Below are 25969 nucleotides of genomic sequence, written 5' to 3'. Positions count from 1 at the left end.
ATGCAGGAAAGTTTTCGAACCAATCTGTCTCCACGTTCATTCCTGTTGCCGTAACCCTATTTACCAACTGATGCTTTGTCTTTCTGCTAGGCGCCTATCTTTGCGTTACAATCTCCCATAACGCTCTTGTGGTGATATTTTCCTTTGTTGTTGATTTTATAGATGCCCACTTCATTGTCTGTGTGACGTGATACATTGCATACACTTGGATTATTTGAAGCCTGTATCTCTTTGACAACTGAGAGACTACTGTGGCTGCTCTTTCATACTCCACTATGTTGTTTCTCCGTGTCTTGTTAACCATGAAGCCTACTTCACTATACTGATTTTTCTGTACCTCTGTAAGACAGTAAATTTCAGGTTTCGAGCTCAATGAGGCCTTTGTCTTTTCTTATTACTTCACTTAGGCCAACAATATCCCATTTAAACTTGTCAAGCTCGTCTTCTAGTTCTTGCAGCGCTGCTTGACTGGAGAGAGTCCAAGAGTTGTAGGTAGCCAGATTTAGGTTTGAAGGACATCTTCTTTTTGACCTCTGGGGATTCCCCTGTCTTCATGCTTTCTTCCTGAACGCTGTCAGGCCCATGGACAATCCAGCCTTTGGAGAATGAAGCCATTACTTTTTGGTGTATACTTACTTACAACAGTACCCCCCCCCCCAACCCCCAAATACATACTTACAACACTACCCCCCAAATACATACTTACACTACCGTTGACTGAGTCACTGATTGAGCCACCTGTGCTGAAGCAGGGGTATCCTGAAAACCTGACCTGTTGTTGGCCCTTGAGGACTGGAGTAAGCCACTCCTATTCTAAAGGATACAGTGCCGCTGAGTGATGGGATATATACAGTTAATGGTTGATTAGAAATTATATTGTAACATGACAAGTGCGATAAAGATCCCTGATCAGATGACTTGATTTTTCAGAAAACCCCCTTCAGTTTTTTTTCTTTTCTTTAATTGCTTGGCAATGAGCTGAAGCGCTGCTCCACCTCCGGGGAGGGGGAGGGGAGGGCGGGGGGGGGGGGGGGGGGGAGGGGGGTGAGTCATGGGAAGTGATGGGGCTGGCAGGGAGCCCAACTCGCATGTAAACAAATCTGGCACCAGTTAGAAATCTGACAGGGAGACGGCGTACTGTACTACAGTATGCAGCTCTCCTCAACCTCGTGCATCCAGCTGGGGAAATACAATGCAACTGGGTAAGTGGCATCTTCCCATGGAGCATAAAGGAAGCATTATTGGCTTACAAAAAAAGAAATCTGGGATTTGGCACGGGGGAGGGGGAAAAAAAAAAGTGTGTGTCAGCGTGGAAAGGGGATTTCCAAAGGAATGGAGATTTGGCCGTGGCAGGCGCAAATGCAATATATTCTTGTTATAAAGGCGAAAGGAATTTTAAAGGTGAAATGTTTGGGGAAATCTTACGTTTTGTTAGTGTCAACTTGACTTATCACTCGTAACATGGGGAAGGAATTCCATTGCACATCATGTCTCTTCCTTTGATAAATCTAGAGAGGTTTTGCTTCAGATTGTGCTAGTTTGACAGGTAATGTGTGTAATGTGTGTAATACTGAAGGAGTGGCTCACTGACTGGTAACAATGACCCTGGTTCAATTCCCGGTGTCGGCTCCTTGTGATCCTTGGGTAAGTCACTTTATCTCCCTGTGCCTCAGGCACCAACAAAATAGATTGTAAGCTCTACGGAGCAGGGACTTGTGCCTGGAAATTTCTATGTACAGCGCTGCGTACACTGTCAGCGTTAAACAAGCAAAAATACATTATTATTATTCAATTATTAATATATCAGAAAGATAAAATCAGGATACTTAATAGTTTAAATCATGTGTCTTTCTAACACGAGGAGTTTGGAGGATTTGCACTAATCATTGGTGCAGTTTAATAAGCCATTTTACATGCTACATGCAACTAAATATGTACAGAGCTAGGATTATCATCTATTTACCAACCTGAGCTGTGGATTCAGTCCAAGTTTTGAAGCTTGGCTGGATAGTATCAATGGACCAATCCCTTATATACACCTAATTTGGACTTTAACCATGAGCTTTCTCCTAATCAAAACCGAGCAACCATAGACTTCTAAAGATCAGGATACAACCTCAAGGGAGCAACGGGGCAGATAAAAGGGACAGTTATGGCAATGTGTTGTCAAGTGCTATTGTGGGTTAGTCCATGGATAGCTAGTATATGGCTAACATAGATCACTCTTTGATAAAGTCCCCCTGCGGACGAAACGCGTCAGAGGATCCTCCTCATGTAATTTTATCTTTGGCTTATATGCCGTAATAAAGTTTTTTTGATTAGCACATGCCTCCTGCCTGATCCTGATTGCGGTGCTCATTTCCCACTGCCCTACTCATGTGATGACGTGTGTGTGTGTTTGTGTGCGTGTGTGTGTGTTACATGATGATTGTAATACTCCAAAGCATGGAGTTACCAAGAAAAACATCAATAGTGTAGTATCAAAAATGTTGAACAATGAAGACACAAATATACTTCAATGAAGTACTTATAATGTCTTGTCTTTTGTTTAACGGGTGAGATGCCAAACACATACAGTACATTTAAACTTAAACAGGAAACATGCCACTGAAATTAATTCACTTGATCATAGGTAGGACCGACATCTTCATTTACTGTACGTGAAATAATTAGTAGGCTGAATAATTAGCTGACGCAGGTTATGTACCTAGAACATTGTCCCTTTCTGACCTATATAATTAACCTCCTTGTTTTCACTGGATTACATCTATGCGAATCCTAATTAATTGCGGCATAATATAAAGTACACCATGCCCAGCTGTGCCGTGGGGAATAGGACCAAATGCATCAAATGTTTTAATAACTAATTTGTCCGGCAATCAAATATTTTTTTTATTACTGTGCAATTGCCGCTACTCTACCTTGTTTGTATTACATTTCAAACGGACATCCCTCCAGGTTCCCACAGGCCCCTCCTAATCCCCTTTAGGCCTTTCCAAATGGGAGGAAAGTGCTGCTGAAAAACACCGTTGTCCGGGATAGAACAACATGGCGGAAGCTGACATTTCAGTCTGAGGCCGCGCTTCTAGCGACGTCATGCTGCGGTCACTGGAAAAAATCAAATTGAAGTGACTTCCAGCGATCACGACCAAGCCGTCGCGCCGTCCTGTCGCTCCTACTACACGCGCACGCGACGGCGTTAATACATTTGTTTTGATGCGCCGGCACTATAAGCGCGGCCTAGTGGTGTCCCTGACCTCGTTCGTTAAGAGGAGCCCATAAACGGTGACGGAAAGACTAACAGGGGTTTCTGGGAGAGGGTAGTGCCACTATCCAGGAGATTGGATGGTTTCTATCATTGCAATGAAACGTGTTTTACGTATGTACATTGAAAGACTTGTTTTTGGTGGGGGAGATTTAGGGTACAGATGTAGTCAGACTGGCTGTTCACGTTGCCGGGGGAACCCTCGGCAGCAGAAAATCTCTCAGTAGGGGGTACCACTCAGAAGACCTCTGCAGGCAGCCGTGGCTGTTACTGGCCCCAGAGCTGCGGCGTCTCGCTTTTCTTCACGCGACTCCGGGGGACAAGCGAGTCTGGTTACATATGTAGCATGGGAATTCAGGCTTTCTATTTCATATGATGGGTTTAGGTCGAAGCTGGTGTCGGGGTAGGATGGCATCTTCAATAACAAATGTCATCTTGGGGATTGAAAGCTTTTCATTAGTCTGTTGCCAGGGGGCCAGGAAAAAAACTCTCTGGGAAACTCAGAAGATCAAGATCTTTGCATAACTCTCCTGCAGAGAAGGGATTAAACCGGACAGAGATGTACTCGGGAAACTCTTATTCCCAGGACCTGCTACACCCAGTATGGGTCTTTCTGTAACTAATGTACAAATGGTGCAGTTTAATAAGCCATTTACAGTACATGCCACATGCAACTAAATATGTACTGAGCTAGGATTATCATCTATTTATCAACCTGAGCTGTGGATTCAGTCCAAGTTTTGAAGCTTGGCTGGATAGTATCAATGGACCAATCCTTTATATACACCTAATTTGGACTTTAACCATGAGCTTACTCCTAATCAAAACTGGGCAACCACAGACTTCTAAAGATCAGGAGACAACCTCAAGGGAGCAACGGGGCAGATAAAAGGGACAGTTATGGCAATGTGTTGTCAAGTGCTATTATGCGCTAGTCCATGGATGGCATGTGTGTGTTGCAGGCCCCTCTGGCAGAGGAGGGGTTACAAATCTCTGCGTATCATGATAAGGATAATAGGCTCGGAGATATCTAGTGGCATCTCCACATGTCTGGCATCTTGGCACAGGACAGAGGAAGCTGCACTATCCCGCTGGAAGTGTTCTGACTTTTGTCTCCAGTGGAATTTTCCAGCCAGCCATGAGGGTGTACCGGTATAAAGTCTTTTAAAGTGGCAGTACTACTTGGGACTAAATGGAACCAATGGCAGCGATACGGTTAATGGTTGAGAAATGGAAATCCTGCCTTTAGCAGAAATCACACCAATCTTCAGTATTTCCAGGTCATTCTGAAAGCCTGAATACATATTCATTCTTGTCCTTAAAGAAGGGCTTGGGATAATAAAAAGAATGCGGTTCAATTAAGATTGGAAACCTTTGCGTGATTAATGTTTCTAAAATACTCGGTTGCGTTTTATTAGAACAGTGCGCATCGCCTAGTTTTACCTTATTAATAATATGACTGCCGCTCCTTACATTTGTATGTATTTTTGTGTATGTGTGTGTGTGTGTATATATGTAAACATATTTTATTTCTTCTATACACTCTAATTTTGGTGATTTGAGTCATAGGGTCTTGCCCAAGGTCAAATGGAGGGCGGACATTGAAATGTGCGCTGGGTACACTGACTTCAAAGTCTAAGCTGCTCTTTCAACCCCACCCTTAAATAAAATAAAATGTCGTATATGTATGCGCAAAGGATGCGTACAGTCTAGTCTGTGTGTGTGTGTTTGGGGCATATTGAAAACAATGTTTGCTTTGTAAGGATAATGGAAGTATTTTGCTGTCCCGGGTTTTAGGATCGCACCTTTATAGGGGTTTCTCTGTTTTCCAGCTCACCCATGAGCCCCGACTTCCAACATTACAGCTTCAGAATGCCTAACATCGGGTTCCAAAACCTCCCACTCAACATCTACATCGTGGTGTTCGGCACGGCGATATTTGTCTTCATCCTCAGTCTGCTCTTCTGTTGCTACCTAATCAGGTAGGTTCAATGCGCCACATAACTGAAAGATGAATGAATGTACAAGTTTTCTTTTTTGTTGTTGATATTTTTACTTGTGCGATGTATATGTTTTTTGTTATGTTCTATCCGTGGCTTCTCCGTGTCTTATTTTCTCGCCCTCCATTTCTTTTATTTTTATTGAAAACCTTTTGATTCATTATCTTTTTTTTTTTCTTTTTTTTTTTCCCTCCCACTTGTGTTATAAATAAAAAGAACGGAGAAGGCTCACCGGGGGTTGTCTTAGGTATAAAGGATCTTTAAGAGGATCTTGCAATATGTTGGGCCAAGGGATGAGCAGAACTTTTGCATGAGGTCGGAAACCATGCAAAATGGGCCCTTTTTTAGTAGCGCAAAAACTTGCGGCTCAATCAAGGTTTGCAAGCGATTCGCCACGCAGCAAGTCAATGTGCATCGCTATTTAGTATGTGAACTCCCATCCCGACCCTGAAAAGGGGAGGGGAGCAGACTCTACTACTCTCAGCGGTGGAACTTGTCACCGGTGGGCCCCAGGGCAAATAAAAGACCTGTGGAGCGGGTCCTTACGTGGGGGCGATTGAGGGTTCCCATCCAGGCAGTGATTGTGGAAATTGGGCCCGACTTCCGGTGAGGCCTAACTTCCGTGTTAAGACCACCTGGGTTGGTTTCTTCTCCCAGGCCGTCGGGTAAGGCCCCACACCACAGATAAGGCCCTGCGGAGGGGTTTGGAGAGAAGGGGGTCTTTAGAAATGCTGGAACGCTGATCCGACACGGGGCCCTATCTGTGGTGTGAGCAGCAGAGAGGGACCCACCTCAGGTGGTCCTAACACAGAAGTTAGGCCTCACAGGAAGTCTAGCCCAATTTCCACAATAACCACCTGATTATTGATTATTATCCAAGATATGTATATCAAAATTAAGGAAGATAAAGCTGAATTAAAAATAGAAATGTTCTTTATTCTTTAAAGATAATTTAGCGGTGTCCCGTATAATTCCCGCAGGTGCAAAGGTGTGCCAACACAACGTAAACAACTTACAAACGTCAGTGTCTGTCTTAGAAATAATTTAATGACTGGTAAATGGAACATTTTCTAACTTTATCTAATATTACCAGTCTCTCAGTCTCTCTGTCTGTGTCTGTCTCAGTCTCTCTGTGTGTGTCTGTCTCAGTCTCTCTGTGTGTGTCTGTCTCAGTCTCTCTGTGTGTGTCTGTCGCAGTCTCTCTGTGTGTGTCTCTCAGTCTCAGTCTCTCTGTGTGTGTCTGTCTCAGTCTCTCTGTGTGTGTCTCTCAGTCTCAGTCTCTCTGTGTGTGTCTGTCTCAGTCTCTCTGTGTGTGTCTGTCTCAGTCTCTCTGTGTGTGTCTCTCAGTCTCACTCTCTCTGTGTCTCTCAGTCTCAGTCTCTCTGTGTGTCTCTCAGTCTCAGTCTCTCTGTGTGTCTCTCAGTCTCAGTCGCTCTGTGTGTCTCTCAGTCTCAGTCTCTCTGTGTGTGTCTGTCTCAGTCTCTCCGTGGCTCTCAGTCTCAGTGTGTGTCAGTCTCTCTGCGTGCCTCTCAGTCTCCGTCTCTCACTGCATGTTATTCTCTCTCTGCGTGTCAGTCTCAGTCTCTCTCTGCGTGTCAGTCTCAGTCTCTCTCTGCGTGTCAGTCTCAGTCTCTCTCTGCGTGTCAGTCTCAGTCTCTCTCTGTGTGTCAGTCTCAGTCTCTCTCTGCGTGTCAGTCTCAGTCTCTCTGCATGTCAGTCTCAGTCTCTCTCTGCGTGTCAGTCTCAGTCTCTCTGCGTGTCAGTCTCAGTCTCTCTCTGCGTGTCAGTCTCAGTCTCTCTCTGCGTGTCAGTCTCAGTCTCTCTCTGCGTGTCAGTCTCAGTCTCTCTCTGCGTGTCAGTCTCAGTCTCTCTCTGCGTGTCAGTCTCAGTCTCTCTGCATGTCAGTCTCAGTCTCTCTCTGCGTGTCAGTCTCAGTCTCTCTCTGCGTGTCAGTCTCAGTCTCTCTGCGTGTCAGTCTCAGTCTCTCTCTGCGTGTCAGTCTCAGTCTCTCTCTGCGTGTCAGTCTCAGTCTCTCACTGCATGCTATTGTCTCTCTGTGTGTCAGTCTCAGTCTCTCTCTGTGTGTCAGTCTCAGTCTCTCTCTGTGTGTCAGTCTCAGTCTCTCTCTGTGTGTCAGTCTCAGTCTCTCTCTGCGTGTCTCGCTCTACGCGTCTCGCTCTGTCTCAGTATCTCTGCGTGTCTCTGTGAGTCTCAGTCTGTGTGTCTCTCTCTCTCGGTTGTGGCTTCCTGCCACAAAGCAACATGGCTGCCTCAGGCCCCCAAGGTGCAGGTTCCTCCATTTCCCCCCCAACCTCATACATCCCACCGCTGATTTGCTCGCAAAGTGGACGGGACCCGATTATAGGCGAGTATGGATTTTTCAACGTAATCGGGGTTTTTTAAAGTTTTTTTTTAAACATCGCCTTATAATCGGGCCAATACGCTTAATAATATAACACATAATGGCAATAAACGCTTGAGACATTAAAGTAATATTAGGAAAAGGAGTCCCTGCCCCAAAGAGCTTACGATCTAAGTTGCAGCCTGTTATCTATATATAGATAACCATTATTATCTCTTAATTTATTTTAATATGATACACAGATGCCACAATGTAGTATAATTGGGCCTTACTGAATAAAGTGTGATAGCGACAATTTGCTCATTGTAGTTACATTTTCTATAAACCTGCTTCCTAAAAGCAGACAGAAAATGCTTTAAAACTGTATCTTATTTATATAGCGCCATTAATGTACATAGCACCTCACAGTAGTAATACACGTGACAATCATATAAATAAAAAAATAATACAAATAACAGAACATGGGAATAAGTGCTTCAGACACAAAAGTAACATTTCGTAAGAGGAGTCCCTGCTCCAAAGAGCTTACAATCTAATTTGTAGGTAGGAAGAACGTACAGAGACAGTAGGAGGGCGTTCTGGTAAGTGGGTCTGGAAGGGGCCAAGCTTTATGTACAGTATCGTATATAGTATTAGCCTCGGTGATACTCATATGCTTTTTTAAGAAGGTGGGTCTTAAAGGTGGATAGAGAGGCTGCTAGTTGGGTACTGAGGGGAAGGGCATTCCAGAGGTGTGGGGCAGTCAGTGAGAAAGGTTTAAGGCGGGAGAGGGCTGAAACTGAGAACGAAAGAGAAAGCCAGGAGAAGTGAGCTGATAAGACGAGGTAAATATTTACTGATGGTGTTGGCGCTGCCCTTTGCGGCTTGCTGGGCCGTGCTGGGCAGGCAGTGCAACTCACATCAGTAAACACTGTATTACCCACAGAGAAGAAGTGGGAAGGGAAAAACCAACCTTTCGATTCTAAGAAACACACCAGTGATTTCCCGGCAACCCGAAGCTCGGGGAGGATTTTGTAATCTGTATCTAATCTCTTTCGTGATAAGAATCGTTAAAAAGAAACTATTTAGATACTGTATACTCTAGTGTGTTTGGATATTTTTATTTCAATGCGTTAGTTACCTATATTTAACCTATTAACGCAGGGGTGGCCAACTCAATTCCTCAAGGGCCACCAACAGGTCAGCTTTTAAGGATAACCCTGCTTCAGCACAGGTGGCTCAATCAATTGCTCAGTCTTTGACTGTCAAAACCTGACTGTCACAGGAGACCAGTGCTTTTAACACCTTTAACCTTCTGGGATCAATTCACTTGGCAGAACAAGGTAGTGGAATAAAATGAGGTTTATTCTGGTGAGACCAGCAGACACACAATGATACACAAAATACAAGAAATACACACTTAACTGGAGGTCTGGGGGGAGTCACTAGCCTCAACTAGGTGCAGTGCATCTGCTTCTGAAGACTTACCCTGTCCGCTCCACGACCAGGAACTCCGCATTACTCTTTTTGGGAGAGATACCTGACTATACCCGCTAACAGGCGCACAGCCTGATGGGGCTCCCCAAAAGCGGCACCCCTCTGCAAAGGACCAGCGTGCTAAGGGTTAACATTTGCTTGTTCTCTGTGGAACGTCAACCCCACCCACTGAAATGTTAACGAGCCATGAGGACACAAAGAGCTTTTGTTCACAACTGCATTGCATCTCAGCCACCCACCCCACTGTGCATCTGCTTTGCCCCAAAGGCGCACAGCCTGAGGTGCAGCCGAAAGGGTAGCCAAAGGGTGTGAACCATTTGCTGCCATTCGCTGATGTTGGTTGATGTTAAAGTGATGTTAAATCTGCTCTATTTCTATCTGAAACTCATATGCCCTTTATCCCCTGTACCCAATTTTCCAACTCTATCTGTCCTATGAAATGTCTGTGAATTCACTGTATAACCTCTGTTCTTTTATTGTAACCATGTATTTTTTATAACTCTGTGCCCAGGACATACTTGAAAACGAGAGGTATCTCTCAATGTATTACTTCCTGGTAAAACATTTTTATAAATAAATAAACCACGAGCAAGGCAAAAGTTGGAACTTGGCCGTAATCTGAGAACTTGTCCTCAGCTATAGGCTTCTCCGGCAACTCCGTGCCGAGTACTTTGCTATTCGGAGCAAAGCACTTTTGAAAAGCCCGCCAGCGCTTCACCAGACCGAGTCTCAAGATCGTCTGGTTCTCTGATCGGCCAGCCCCCGTACATAGACCTCGCTGTTCTATGTTCAACATGGAGAAGGGGCTGGCGACCAATCAGAGCCCGGATTGTAGCTGTACCAGCCAATCAGACCTGGGGGCTCGTCAAGGAGACTCAGGATGCCGGCAAGCGGGAAATTCGAACTGGCCAATGGGAATCGTGCCTACCAACAACGGATTCCCCTTGCCAGCCCTATACCTCCAGCTGGGTAGGCTCCACCGAGTCTGGGAGAACAAAGAGTCTCCCCCGCGGGGAGCCTTTGTCTCCAAACCCGGTACTCCGCCCTTCCCCGCTCACCAAACGTTCTGGCACCTCTCGACTTCCCTTTTCCTCTTTGATCCCTCATCTCTATGCAGACATCCTGGCTACTTATCGGAATACCAGGACTGTCTGTATACAGATGAATACACATTTTAAAACACCGCCCTTTTCCTCCAACCTGGCCTCGGGAATAAAACTATTAAACTAAGCATGGCGGGTGGGAAATACAATATTTTAAAGGGAAGATATTACGGGGACAACATGCATATGTGTCCATTGTGGGTACAAAGGGGGGACAGCCGGTATCTTTGCTCCCCGACCTTGTACACATGTTTTGAACACATTTCCACCCAAATATCCCCTCTTTAAACTCCCACTCCTGAAATCGCAGGTTTATTGGACAGCAGTAAAGGTTACAATACTCACAGTGTCCCCGGCTTATGGTGCAGCTAAGCTACCGGGGACCCAGGGCTTTCAGGGGTAACCAGTCGGGCTTCACCTTTATTGTGAAGACTAGCTACCCCTACCGTCACACTGACCTGCTGGTGGCCCTTGAGGACTGGAGTTGGCCGCTCCTGTATTAACGAGTTTACTCCCAGAGGGGCCCATTATGTTGCCCCTCTGGCAGTGAAAATGTTTAACATACTGCTGTCAGTGACTTATTTTGCTTCTATGAGTGACAGCCCATCAAGCCCAGAACATTTGTTGCCTAAGGTGAGCAGTAAAGCTCTGCTCGTACAAGCACATATTCTTACAGGAAGAAATTGCAACAAACACAATATATAGCATTATAGTAAAGTATTACAGAAAAGCAGGTTTCTGCTAGAAAAAGAAACAGATCCATATTTTCCTTGGTACTACTTCTTTTAATCTTCATTTCATTACATTCACACTCTTTGCTGTCGCATACACTACAGCAAATATTTCAAATGTACGTAGAGCAGCACACACAAGCAGTTACTTGTAACACGCTCACCTGATTTTCCTTGTGAGCAGAAACAAACAATGATTGGGCCATATTTACTAAGCGGTGCTAAGCCATAACTCATAAGGGTCCTGGTTGACTGGGACTGCTCCGTGTTTGTCGCCTCATCCCACTGTCCTAGGTGAGGGGAGGTTTGTCCCTCCCTCCTGCCACACTCTACGCAGTCTCACTCCCCCCCTGCCACACACTACCCAGTCCCTCACTCAACTTCCACACTCTACACAGCCCCTCACTCCCCTGCCACACTCTACCCTGTCTCACTCCCCCACTGCCACACTCTACGCAGTCTCACTCCCCCCTGCCATACTCTACGCAGTCTCACTCCCCCCTGCCACACTCTACCCAGTCTCACTCCCCCCTGCCACACTCTACTCAGTCCCTCACCTCCTTACCACACTCTACCCAGTCTCACTCCCCCCTGCCACACTCTACCCAGTCCCTCACTAGCCTTCCATAATCTACACAGCCCCTCACTCCCCTGCCACACTCTACCCAGTCCCTCACTAGCCTTCCATAATCTACACAGCCCCTCACTCCCCTGCCACACTCTACCCAGTCCCTCACTCAACTTCCACACTCTACCCAGTCCCTCACTACCTTACCACACTCAATAATATATATATATACACAGTGGTCGACAAATCACCAAAAAATCTACTCGCCAAACAAAAAAATCTACTCGCCATCTAGTACCAAACGTGTGCTGCTTGGGCCAATAGGAGCTCACCACGATGTTAAATCCACTCGCCCGGGGCGTGCAAATGTATAAGTTTGTATATATATACACTGCATCTTTCCGTGCCAGCCTGCCGCTAAAATCGGCCACTTTTACGTGAGGTTTTTTCTTCTAGACTGTGCTGCCTGTTTTATAGATTTCTATCTTTGAACTGCAAGAGGTTACGGTTACTAATAATGGAGGTAATTCTATACTGTATCATGTTATTTGCTCTCATTAAAATAATCGGTTGCCATAGTACATTCCCAAAAATGTCTGCATCGATTCATAAAAAAAACCCAGGAGGCTGGTTGTATAACATGCAAGAATCCCCTTTTTTTAAATGATATATTTTGGGTGGGGGAGCTTTTCATTTAAAAGACTCCTATTTTTTATCCACACGTTGGCTCCCTGCAGCCATAGGGACCTCATTGGACTTCATATTGCAATCTGTTGCTTGCCTCTCTGGCAGCTAAAGGATTAAATACATTGTATGTCCTGAGAGATTTATTGTAAATTAGTTTTAAATACGCTGTAGATGTTACATAATCCCAAATTGTGATTTTACAAAAAAAGAAAACATGGAACACATCCTATTACCAGATACGTAGATAGAACGATGGAAAATGACCCCCGCTCAACCCCACCCCTCCATTCATCAGCTGTATCTTATGCATTTAAAAGGGATATTTGCATATTTTCACAAGTGATCAAGACTATATACAGATACAGCGGCCGTTATTCGAACATTTCACGGCGCCGTTTTTGTGTTGCGCTGCTGTATTCCACGCGGCATTAACGCGGCCAATCGCCCCAGGCACTCGTGTTTATTGCCTTTGCTTTGTTTGAATTTCATGGATTCTGTTTCGTATCCATGGCAGAAATGAATGAATTGTAATGTGTACAGTGCTGGGCTTCTGTGTCAGTTTCAGTGTTTAACACTAAAATGCCATTTTCTGCACTCGCGTCTTAAGGCGGGAAGGTTGGAAGAAATCACGCGCCATGACATGGGTATTCCAAGGTATACAACGCGTGAAGTGTTCGAATAACGGCCGCTGCATCTGTATGCACATTGCCTGCATTGCATGTGATCAAGGGTTACAGAATTGTACTGTGCATTCATTTCTGTAAAAGAGGTCTTTGTTTGTGGTAAATATAATAATAGTTTGTTCTTGTTTTACGTCGCGCTTTACAGAGACATTTTGCAGACACAGTCCCTGCGCTGTAGAGATTACAATCTATGTTTTTGGTGCCTGAGGCACAGGGAGATAAAGTGACTTGCCCAAGGTCACAAGGAGCTGACACCGGGAATTGAACCAGGCTCCCCTGCAGCAATCTCAGTGTCGGTCAGTGTGTGTCTTTACTCACTGAGCCACTCCTTTCTAAAGCAGCGATAATTCACAAACACACACATTCCCTGCAAGCTTTAACCACAACACCCACACACAGCACACCATATGTATTCGTGTCGGAAGGAGTGCTGCTGGGTGTGACCAAATTTGTGGTTGTGAAGAAGACCTCGTTCGTTTAATAACAATGTCAGTGTTTGAAGACACGCCACCAGAGACAGTAACACGGCTTAGTAAAAGTTAACTTGCCTGTTAATCTCTGTGCTTTCCCCAACAAAGGAGGCGACTATAATGTAACATAACATTCATTTTGTAAGGTGACCTAGATTGAACAAAGTAAACGCTGCCACGTTCTGCCACCCCCTGAAAAGGGTTAATAAACACAAGGGCACATGACAGTATTGCGGTTGCACACAATGTCACATGGCCTGGTTAGGCTGGCTGCTTATGACAAAGAAGCCACAGTACTGTATATGTTTTGACTGTTTCTTGTCTCTTTTATTAGTGTGTTTATTGTGGTTCACATGTTTCCTCTTATGTTCTTCATTACCAGGTTGAGGCACCAAGCACGCAAAGAGCTGTATGCATACAAACAGGTGAGACTGGACTGTGAATGCTAGTGATGTGTCAATACAGTTAATACTGAGAGCGTCTGAACAGTATACAGACATACCCCACTTTAAGTACACTTGCGAGTAAGTACGTCGCCCAATAGGCAAACGGCAGGTCACGCATGCGCCTGTCAGCACGTCCTGAACAACAATACCGGCTCCCTACCTGTAGCGAAGCTGTGCACAAGCGGGGGGACTATAGAGTCTGTTACAAATGCGTTATTTACATCAGTTATGAACATATATGACGATTGCAGTACAGTACATGCATCAATAAGTGGAAAAAGGTAGTGCTTCACTTTAAGTACATTTTCGCTTTACATACATGCTCCGGTCCCATTGCGTACGTTAATGCGGGGTATGCCTGTACTGCTCCAGCAATACGTACTCCTGCGATCATACTATACTAATGTAACAGTGCTGAAATATAGTTACATGATGAAATATATATTGTATATACAGTTTGTATAAACAGTATTTTATTACTAAAAGTGGCAATCTGTCAAACTGATGTTGATTTTTTTTTCTAACATGATTGTGCTAGGGTGATCGGATTGATACTTTCCTTAATTAGGTAAAAACAATGTTTCCTGTAGCGATTGGTGTCTATTGATAGGCGCCCATGGATAATTGTTTCACAGCTGAAAAGTTGCTCTCTAATCTGTAACAAAAAATAGTTCTCCTTGATGTTTGCAAGGACATCACTGCACATTCCTTACAACTTCCCTGGCCCTTTCCAGCCTCTGCAAATCACTGGTTTGTGGGATAGAACAAAGGGGGGCACATAGGCGCAGGTGAAGGTTAAATTCCAGCCTCATAATGTCACTGCCTTCCATTGGAAGAAGAGCCAAAAAAGCAGCGAGCAGGAGACGAGCAGAGGATTCTGGGAGAGGGAAGAGAACAGCCACACAGCTGTTCCTGAGGCTGTGGCAGCCCCTTAAACTACAGCTGTTTATAATTTTAGATTTTGCGAAAGCATTTAAAGCAGCAAAACGTGACATCTTATATGGTTTACAAAAAAAAATCAGTTCTGTATTATTAGATGGTAATTACTGCATTTAAAAAAAAATTGTTACTCAACTCTTAATGAGTTTTAAAGCATCCTTTGATTTCTATAGCAGGTTTTAGCTCACCTCCCCAGCAGTTGCAAGATCTTTGCAACATTTTTCTGTTTGTGACAATTTGTTGCCAATATTCCCAGCAGTTTGAGCAGCAAACTGTAATAGTAGATAATGTTACCTTCATTATATAAGGATCCATTGTAGCTGCTGAGATGCACTGACTGAAGCAGCCATTAAGCTAGTAACACCATAAGGATTTTGACAGAATTATAACAGGAGAACCAAACGATTACCAGCTTAGGTAAGAATGTAGAAGGATACATGGTCACATGCGCTACATATACAAGGAAGGAGAAAAATGGGGGGGAGAATGTAGAACGGCTGCTTTAATTGCAACTGAACCCCCCCCCACCACCCCCCTGTTCATAAGATGGGTCATATCTATCAATGCAAAAGTGGGGCAATTCTGGGGCAGAAATCTGTGCCATACATACAGCATAATGGGAAAATGTCAAATTGTAATCAATAGGATTTGTTTTGTTTGGTACTGTACATCTGGTGTAGTTCTTCTGCCCCTGACTTGTTCCACATTTGCCTTGATACGTACGTCCTAAATCTTGATTCTGCGTGTGACTTTACTTTGTATAAAATAGGGTTTCGTAACAAACGTAACTACTGGGTGTTCATTACTGCTTCTTTTTTTTTCTTTGTTCTTATGCAGGTTATATTGAAGGAAAAGGTGAAAGAACTTAACCTGTATGAGGTAGGTGCAAAAACGGGTGTGTTTCTTGTACTATCCTAATGTCAACACGCATCCGTTATCCCTTACACAGCATTATAGGCTCAATCCATCTGCTTCAAGGGCAATGACAGATTGTGCACTAAACTAGGCCTGGTATGTATCCTGTATTAACGTTTCAAAATGAACATCCGTGTCAAATAAAGCTGATGAGGCTTTGCTAAAATAAAAGCTTACCTTCTGCCAGTGTGACTCCCACTTTCTGTCCAGCAACTGCTCACCAATCCCAGCAAAACGAAATACTGGTTTCCTTTGCTGGTGCGACTCGTAAGCAAACCAGATGCTGGGGGGAGGAGCTTATAAGAGGAGAAAGTGTCACACTGCGCGGGTCGTCATTTTGATTTAATGATGTCTTGCACTTTTGTGATGGGTGCAAGAGTAATCTGCCTTTATATCAAAGAGCAAATGTATTTAGAAAGGTAGGCGTCACATGTATTTAAAATGTTGCCTGGAAATGTATTTGCACACAGTGTGAGCTGCGTGTGAAATCTGAAACAAAATGAATGACATTGTCACTTTAAAAAAGTGCTCATTTGCTTGTCATTACCCAGAATCCCTGGCTGTAGTGGAAACATTGTATGCTAAGAGATAATAGCAAAAAGACAGGGCTGGGGACCTATCTGAGCAGGGCCAGCTGACTGGGATGTTTGTGGGACTCGGTGCAGGGACATGTGCCGGTCCTCAGCTGTTACCTTCTCCGGCGGCTTCTCCTTGGCGTCCCGTCGTCATGGCTCCATGATGTCAAACGGCATCGCGTTGCCATGGTAACGTGACGTTGCAGCATCACGTTGTCATGGCAACACAGCACCACAGGGCCTCCTGTTGTCATAACAAGGTGACACCTCATGCTGTCATGGCAACACCATTTGACGTCGTGGAGCCATGGTGACGGAACCCTGCATGGGGGGAGATGCCGCCGGAGAAGGTAAGAGTGTTACAGAGGCCCCCGCGCCCCCCCCGGCAATCAGTTTAATTGTTGTGGGGGAGAGAACAGGACCTCTGTTAGCTCGGGGCTCAGCGTACAGGCACCAATGGCACCGCCAGCACGCCGGCGGTGTGTCTGAGCCACGTGAATGTGCGCACAAGTTGTATTTTTATCCTCTGGACTTGTAAGGAAGCGAGAGTATCATTGGTTTGTGATGTCATTGAAAACACTCAAAATGCCACGAATATTGTGATTCATTACCAGTCCCTCCGTCTTCTGTTTGTTTCTGCAACAGCACATACAGTAACGGCCTATGCCAGGGGTGCGCAGACTTACCTACATGCGCCCTCCTGTCTCCTCTCCCCTCCGACTCGTGCCCCCCCCCCGCCTCCATGCATGCCCCTGGCGTCAAATGACGCCGCGGGGTCGTGTGATGTCCTGTTGCCGTGGCAACGTGACATCACACGACCCAGCCGAGGCGTCATTTAACGCCTGTTGCCGTGGAGACGTGTCGCTGGAACTCCAGGTAAGTGAAAAGTTACACAGAGGCCTCGCGCGATCCCCGGCATTTATTTCAAATGCCTCCGGGGAAAGCGGGGGGCCACTGTAACAGCCGCGCACCCCCCCAGAATATCTCGCGCCCCCCACTTTGGTCTATCTCTGGTCTATGCTATAAGGAAGTGTGGCATTCTTTGAAAAAAATGTAATATTTATTCTCAAAATGGTCAAACTGTACTTTTAGATATGAAGAAAGCGTTTCATAAATTATTATTATTTAGTTATTGGGGACCAGTTTTTTTTAGTGCAATTATTTTATTGGCCTGAAGAAGTGACGGCTTGTTTTACTTTGCCAATGCAGGGTATATTAGTACAGAGAGAACATGTCTCTCCCTGTATTATACTGAATGCTGCATAGTCAGGCTTGCAATTTCTGGCAGACACAGAAGCTGTGTTAGACTTACGGATTCCATTGATATATTCATCGATTGTGACTTTTGAAGCACGGAGCGGGAGTTTTATACATTTAACAAGGGTTATCAAACCTAGTTAAATAGGTAGATATTTAAAATCCATTGGTTATCCTAAATCCTGGTCTAGTTAGGTTTCCTCCTGGATAAATAAAAAAATGCTTGGAATATAGGAATCATTCTAATTGTGACACTAAGTGAAGTGCTAATTTTAACTTGTCAGGCACATTTTAGTTAAAGCTGTTCAAGCAATATCCTATATGTGTGTGTTTTTTTTTTTAAAATAAATCAGTTCTGTACTATGAGAAAATACTTATAGCATTTTTTTTAAAATTACGACATTTTTAATGTGTTCTAATGTAACAAGCATTTGTGTTTCTATAGCAACCATGAACAAAGTCACATCCCCTTGCTCTTCTGAAACAGGCTCTGGCACACCCCTTTTTGAGCCCTGCCCTCTCTCTAGCAGTGCACCAATTGTATCTCGTGACTGTCTGGTCACATGATCTTCCCCACAGAACATTGCATCTTGGGTACTCTTCTGCTGCACTAACAGAGATTTAATGAACCCCCGAGCCAAATCTTCGCAGATCGATCGCAGGAGAACGGATCGATCGGCAACTTAGCTAATCACTTGTCAGTGTGTAGATTGTATTGATGCACATATTGAATGGACATTTTCTTTTTTTTAACGGCAGATTTAAGAAGCCTGCCACTCTTTGGGCTACACTCTATATTGTCTGAACAGCCGCATCAGAATATGTAGAATCGCCCCCTTTAATGTTCATGCTGGCCCCACTCTTTTAGAATAGTTTAACCCAGAAGTCCCCAACTCCCAGTCCTCGTGGACCACTAACAGTGCAGGTTTTAAGGATACCACCTGCTTGAGCACAGGTGGTTCAAGCAAAATGAATGGGCCGCCTGTGCTAATAAGAGGAAAGCCTTAAAACCTGCACGGTTAGTGGTCCTTGAGGACTGGAGTTGCGAACCTCTTGGTTAACCAATTCCTTCCCAGCCCCTGAGTCTCAGGAAACGCGAACCTGCTATTCTTCCCCTTTTGAGTCTCGCCGGTAAATGTGCTTTCTGTTTAGTGAGCGGTCAGTCTTCGTATTTTCCCTATAATGTAACATTCATACAACATACTTGAAAAAGAGATTTTCATCTCCGTGTATATTCGCTAGTACAGTATTTTACATTTGAGCTTTAAAAACATTTCCTCTGAATCGCGAAAATTCCTATTTTAAGCAGGATTCAGAAAACCAAACATACCTCTAGTTCTCCTTCTATTCCTTTCTCCCCCTATCCCTATCTTTTCCTATCTCCCCCCCATCTGACCCACTTCCCCGATCTCCCCAGTTAGTCCGCGTTCACAATACATTGTCTCCAGGCACTTTCTTTATTTCAAATGGCACTAATCCTTGGCCAGCAAAGCTAAAATGAGAATCGTAGAAGAGAAACATAGCAGCCGTTCTGTAAGTACTTAATGAAATATCTATCAACGTAACTATTAATGGAAAGGGTAGAAAGAGCGAATAAATATGTCAGCAACATAAAAAGGAGGTGAAATTATGACCAAATGAAAGGACCGTGTGATGATCTACTAGAAAATGTGCAGATTGCAGAAGAGAGCGGCCTAATGGGAATATTGAAAGGCTTTGGGACCACCAGGAGCCACTTATCTTAAGTGTATTGTTCAGTATATAAGAAGCGGTACAGCTTATGCGCAGAGCGATCGCTGAAATAAAGTGAAGTCACTGGATTGCATTTAAGCCGCCGTTCAACTTATTCTTTAGAGCTGCCAATCACTAGCAAAGCATTGCAGGTCCCTGCGTACGTGTGTAATGAAGCGTGTCACCTGCTATTTAACTAAACATTCCACGTTATGGCATTTATCAGTGGAAGGAAAAAAATGCTTCCTGCCCGGGGGAAAGGGATGATGTGGAGTATTCTTATATATATTTTTCCCCTTTAGGAGAAGTTTTGCTTATTTTAAAAAGTTTATATTTTGATGATATTATTATTATTATTTTGAGAATTACAAGCAATGTGCCATTTTCAGGTACTGTTTACTAAATTCTCGTAATACAGACACACCCCGCATTAACGTACGCAGTGGGACCAGAGCATGTATGTAAAGTGAAAATGTACTTAAAGTGAAGCACGACATTTTTCCCACTTATCGATGCATATACTGTACTGCAATCGTCATATACGTGCGTAACTGATGTAAATAACGCATGTGTAACAGGCTCTATAGTCTCCCCGCTTGCGCACAGCTTCGGTACAGGTAGGGAGCCGGTATTGCTGTTCAGGACGTGCTGACAGGCGCATGAAAAAATAGGAAAATCAGGTACAGCCACTTGGGATCTAAACTCAGGTCCGGAGATATAATGGCATGAAAAAAAAAGGAGTCAAGCACACGAAAAAGATAAAGCAATGAAAAAGTGGCAAAAAGTGTCATTTAAAGACTAAAAGAAGTCATAACAGCACCCAACGTTTCGGTGCAGCAGGCACCTTCGTCAGGGCTGCTACTTTCTGATTGCTGGATCTTTTTGCTGTGCTTGGCTCCTTTTTCTTTTTCATACTAAATTCTTGCACAATACTTTTTTAAGGACCTGGGAAATAAATAAATGGGAATGCTGAGACTCGTCCCTGGTTACTGGAAGGGCTTTAACATGACTTACGTACCCCAAATAGAAGCCGTACGTATGCTGTGCACACCGTGGTGTGTGTCATTGGGCTTGCTGGAGGTTTGACATTAGTCTAACTTGGCGGAGCCAAGTGTTTGATGGCAGAGTGTTTTCACTTGGTTACCATGTGTATCGATCGCGTGTTGCTGACCGCGGGAAACGGGAACTTCTTCGTAGGCCGCGATTATACATCGCGCGATGGCGCTCACGCGGAAACCACAAATTGCTGCACCCCTATGAAGCCGGCCCCGGTGAGCGCACAACTGAGCGCGACGGCACAAGCTCGTTTTTGAAAAGAACCAAAAAATGTTGTCTTTTGAAGTGACGGCGGCGTCGCGTGGGTGGTTCAGCCAATCACGGCGAACCAGCCTCGTGACGCGCCCGCCACGCCTTCCCCATCGCCTTCCCAATCGCTTCAATGACACTGCGCACATCACTCGGGCGAGAGGCACCCACGATGCGGTGAGCGCGAACGCGCGCCGGCGCGGTGTGTATTCGCGGCCTTACACAGCGGGGACTAAGAGGTCGTGTTTCAGGAAGGGCGAACTCCAGTACTCAAGGGCCACCAACAGGCCAGGTTGTCAAGATATCCCTGCTTCAGCACAGGTGGCTCAATCATTGACTGAGCCACTGCTTGAGCCACCTGTGCTGACGCAGGGATATCCTGGCGGTTGGTCGCCCTTGAGGTCTGAACTTTCCCACTCTGTTGTATTCAGTAGAAACCTTGTGTTAGATTTCCGCTCTGGGCAATCTTGTTTTTCCTGCCGTCCTCTTTATGCTAAACCCTGCGGCTGCTGGTGAAACAGCTGGACTTGCAACGATGCGGGGATGTAACAGCAGAAATACACAAGACGTCAATATAACCTAGTGCACAGCTCCATCACATTCATTATCCCAGACGTGATATGTTCTCAAGGTGCGTCCGATCCAGTGTAGCGCAGGCATTAGGCTTCAGGTGTTACTGGGCACCCTCGTGCAAGGTGTTTTTGTTATAACAATGCCCCTTCTATTCCACTTTTATCCGCACACAGCGCTGTGTGTCAGATAGTCTAGCTGCTGCAATACCTGCAGGGCGTAATCAGTACATCCACACTTGTAGTTACGTACTCTTTTATCAAACTGTACACATCAATACTGACAGTGATTACTTCATGAGTCAACCCAGAAAGTTTTGGATTGGATCATTTTGGGATTGAATTCTTAGCAGCAATAAATTGAAAATCCTATATGTGTTATATATATATACATATACATATAGGATTTTCAATTTATTGCTGCTAAGAATTCAATCCCAAAATTATATATATGATATATTATATATATATATCAGTTGTGTAGTATTATATAATACAGTACTTAGCTGCATTTCCCCACCACTCATTATGCCCTTTTTAATGAGTTTTATTGTATTAAGCTTACATTCAAAAACCTGTGTTTTTTTAAAAATACATCAGTTATGTAGTCTTAGATAAAACTTACTGCATTCCCCTCCCCCTCCCCCCCCACACACACTCTTTATGTTCATTGTAATGTACAATACTAAGCTCCCTTGGGTTGCTATAGCAACCATTTACAAAAGCACAGCACTTCCTCTTTTGAAATAGGCAGCCATATTGTGAACCCCGAGGAAGCAGGATCTGTGCCGCACGATCACGGGAGAACGGATCGATCGGCAGCTTAGATAATTAATGTACATTTCCTTAAAACTAAGCAACTGCTGCATCTTTTAAAACAATAAAACAATTTTTTTTTAAATGCCACCTGTATTTCAACCACTGTTTGGAGAGCCACGTGGTACCTAGGCGTCGGGATGGCCCCTGGAGTGATCACGTGACGCGGTTGGTTCTATGTTTCCGCACCGGATCCCCCACATTGATAATCCTCGGGCGGTCCCCGGTGCCAGAGACAATGTCTTGCTACATCTGTATCTGTTTAATAAGAGGCCCCAGAGGCCCGTATGTCCTCTCTGACCTTCCTCAGCCTGTTGAAATGGTGCTGTTCGGGGAGCGCAGAATCAGATGTGCAATATAAGAAGAGAAGCATACATAGTGCAACCATGTCTATAATCCAAGGGAGGTGATGCAAGAGAACAGTATCAAGTGGACAATGCCACTACTCATATGGCCATGTGAGAACGAAATGCCCTGAAAGGTATCTTTAAGGATATCCCTCCGTTTGCCTCTGTGTCCCCTGGGTCGTGTAGTCAAGTGGTGTGTGGAAGGCAGGAAGGCAGTCCTCCCCAAGAATAAGAAGGCAACGGATCTCCCTCAAAGATGGATGTTGCACAGAGAGATGGGTAAAAACATGTATTTATGGATACAACAAATGAAAAGCAATAGTGCACTCACATATAGTGCTTGATGGCTCAGAGGGATAGAGCATCCACAGCGCGGCGGTGCGGCGACTCTCAGATAGCTGCGGCGCAGGGATAACCCCGCGTCCAGCTAGCAGGCCGCAGCATCAGTTGATCGGGAATGCGTAATCCTCCCAGGGTGGCTGTCCGGAGCTTCCTCAGCCTGTAGCTGATTTCGTGCATTTGAATAAAGGTATCGCACAATGACAAGGCTCTGAGCAAACTGCACCTATGTTTCTGCATGTCTGCGCTTTGCAGGAAGACGTGGACTCATTGTCTCTGTAAATGAAATAACTAACTGTGTAATGAGGCCTACTTAACATTTCTCTCCCAGACTGGTATCATCGTTGGCAGCAGATGGCTGTATGCACTGGTGACCAGCTGATAGTAGCCTCTGAGGCATGTTGGAAGGTCCCCGTTGTGTGAGAACATTACAGAAGCTGTGCTCCTCACGGCTCTGGTGATAGTTAACCAGCTCCAGCCATTGTCAGGCTCTGCTCAAACTCTCTGAGATGGGTCTTAAAAAGGCAGTCTCCTTGAGCTCCTAGGAGTGCCAATGGCACGGGACAGTGACATGTTTAAGGCAGAATTGGATATTTGGTGCCGCAACCAAATCTCCGCCGGCGTTCGGCCGCAGGGGGACTCGCCGCCGCTGCTTCGCCGCTGCACACTCTGCTGCTGCCGGTTTTGCCAAGGTAAGTTAATTTAAGGGTTAATTTAGTGGTTAGGGTAGGGGTTTAAGAATTGGGGTTTTAGGGTATGGAGTTATTTTTTACGGTAGTGGAATAGGGTAAACGGTTTTAGGATAAAGGGTTAAGATTTTTAGGGTAGGGTTTTAGGGGTTTTAAGGGGTTAAGCTTTTTAGGGTAGGCGATTAGAGTTAGGGGGTAAGGCTTTCTAGGGTAGGGGATTAGGGTAAGGGCTTTAGGATAAGGGGTTATGTTTTTTAGGTAGCGGATTAGGGTAAGGGTTTAGGTTTTTAGGGTAGCGGATTAGGGTAAGGGGTTAAGCTTTTTAGGGTAGTGGGTATGGGGTTAAGGTTTTTAGGTTAGGGGTTAGCGTTATTATTAGGGGTTAAGATTAGGGGGTTTTAGGGTAAGGTGTAAGGCTAGGAATTTACCCTTTCGGCGAAAAGGCTAGATGTCCCTGCGGCGAGGTGAGTAGCAGCTAAATGCCGGCAGAGATTTGGTCCCGGCAAACCGTCCGGGACCACATGTCACAAACCGTGTTTAAGAGGTTACGTCTGAGTGACTCCTTCTCACCCATACCTGGTACATACTGTATAAGTACTTCTATATATCTCTTTTAAAGTTGCTTTGGAAAAATGGTGAGCTGAGACTTGGGAATGGTTACAGCTTCCTCTGGCTGCTGCTCCTTGTATGATATCAATGTGTGTTCAACAAGCGTTTGCACCACGAAAAAAACACCTGATGCAGGGATAGTAGTAAGGGACAAATCATATCGCCAATGTATATATTGTATATAAACGTATGCGTACTATCTCACATTCATAAACTTAGGCATGCAGTACAACATGTTCAGATTTGAGGGTTGGAAACTCCTAATTCCAAGCATTTTTGTAATAGTTTATGGGGCAATGTCACATTTCCTTTTGCATCTTTATATAATGAATGGGCCATATACTTTTAGGACAATCATGTGTTAGGAGTTTAACAAATAGGCAATGGGCACTGTACATTCGCGCATGAAATTCTCCTCCTGTGAAATAACTACAGTTGCCTCAACCTACAATATATATATATATATATATATATATATATATATATATATATATATATATATATATTTATATATTAACCCTGGCTGTGCTCAAAGCTGTGACCATGCAGCAAGCTTAAGCCTATAGGGAACCATGTTAAAAATGGTTTTTGAAGCAAAAAGTGGCACTGTGTGCTCATTTGCATGTCATTTCCCAGAATCCCTTGCTGCAGTGGAAGTGCTGTGTGCTGGGTGATAATGGGGAAAGGCGGGGTTGCAGACCTGCCTAAGACATGCAGATGAGCATACAGTTGTATTTACATTTATATATATATATATATAAATATATATATATATATATATATTTGATTATAGTGGCATATATATATATTTATATATATATATATATATATATATATATATATGTATGTATATGCCACTATAATCAATATATATATATATGCCACTATATATATATATATATATATATATATATATATATATATATAATTGATTATAGTGGCACTCCACTAACAAAATTGTTTGCTGCCTAGGGGCATTAGCCATTAGCTGCTAGGGAGTTAGGTAAAAAAGAAACTAATAGCAGGCTCTCCAGGGCTTGTTTAAAAATGTAATAAATATATTACACTAGGTCAACGTTTCGGCTCTCCTCCTATATATAATCGCTGTACTGGTTATGTGGTATCGTGCACACAATTAAGGCCCAATACCTTTTACTAGGCCAATATAACAGATCATCGTAGACGTTGCATTTTGGCTTTTGAGACAGCCACACCAATGAAGAACTCCTTCTCTCCTCCCAGACTATAAAATGCTCTCTATGATTTGCATCGTATATTAGACCCGCCGACGGTTGCTACCTGGTAATTGGCTTACAATGAGTTCTTAATAGAAGTGTGTGCAGAGAGCGTAAGACCCTCAGCATGTTTCTCTTTCACCAATACAGCTCAGAGACGTCCAAACGACATGGACTTTATTACAAAATGATGCACACAAAAAAGTATCTCAGCTAAGAATGTGTTGGAAGCGACCACACACATTGTCGCACGGCTTGTTGCAGAACAGTTACACATTGTTGCACAGTAATAAATGTGTTGTCCTGTTTCTTCTCTGTTTTGTAGATTTGTGCGGTCTGTTTGGAGGAATTCAAAGCCAAAGATGAGCTGGGGATATGTCCGTGCAAACATGCCTTTCATAGAAAGTAAGTGCGTGTTTTGGTTCCCGTGCATGGAAGCGCACGTTGATGGGTTAGATTTTCCGCAGTCACCCGCGGTTGTTTCTCGAAGTCAGAATACACGATTCAAAGTGCGATGGGAAAATGCAGCTTCTTCTAGTGCTTTTGGTTCCAGTGCTTCATGGCACCCTGCACACAGCTCTGATGCCCACTTGTCTCCTCTCTATGGCCCACATCCCCAAAAGGGTGCTAAACCTTGTCACGCCCCAACTTCTATTCATGTGAAAGGGAGCAAAGGCGTGCTAAATCTTAGCACCATTTAGTGGATCTGGGCCTGTGAGAGGGTGATGGAAAGAATTGAAAGGTGCACTGTGCAGCGAATAAAAGAATTTGATGTGTAATTCGTATTATCGCTATGTATTAAAAAAAACAGCAGTTGGGACTGCTGCTTTATGTTATTTATTTTTTTTCCCT

General features: G+C 44.3%; 2 protein-coding genes across 7 annotated transcripts in view; both read left to right on the top strand.

Annotated features, from left to right (window-relative positions):
• The window catches only part of LOC142466903 (uncharacterized), a 346156-nt gene that overhangs the window by 306754 nt on the left and 13433 nt on the right, over positions 1-25969 (top strand). The window lies entirely within an intron of this gene.
• The window catches only part of RNF24 (ring finger protein 24), a 114870-nt gene that overhangs the window by 83008 nt on the left and 5893 nt on the right, over positions 1-25969 (top strand). For 5 of the 6 annotated variants that reach the window (XM_075572405.1, XM_075572448.1, XM_075572441.1 and 2 more), the window contains exons 2-5: positions 5098-5247; positions 13728-13770; positions 15568-15609; positions 25443-25522. In XM_075572405.1, the coding sequence (XP_075428520.1) occupies positions 5098-5247; positions 13728-13770; positions 15568-15609; positions 25443-25522 (315 nt within the window). Of the gene's footprint in view, positions 1-1067; positions 1203-5097; positions 5248-13727; positions 13771-15567; positions 15610-25442; positions 25523-25969 lie in introns of those variants that run through there. The other variant, XM_075572415.1, reaches the window with a different exon arrangement.

The sequence above is a fragment of the Ascaphus truei genome, chromosome 1, assembly GCF_040206685.1.
Source record: "Ascaphus truei isolate aAscTru1 chromosome 1, aAscTru1.hap1, whole genome shotgun sequence".
In the NCBI taxonomy this organism is placed as follows: Eukaryota; Metazoa; Chordata; class Amphibia; order Anura; family Ascaphidae; genus Ascaphus; species Ascaphus truei.
This window is presented reverse-complemented; position numbering and strand designations above follow the sequence as displayed.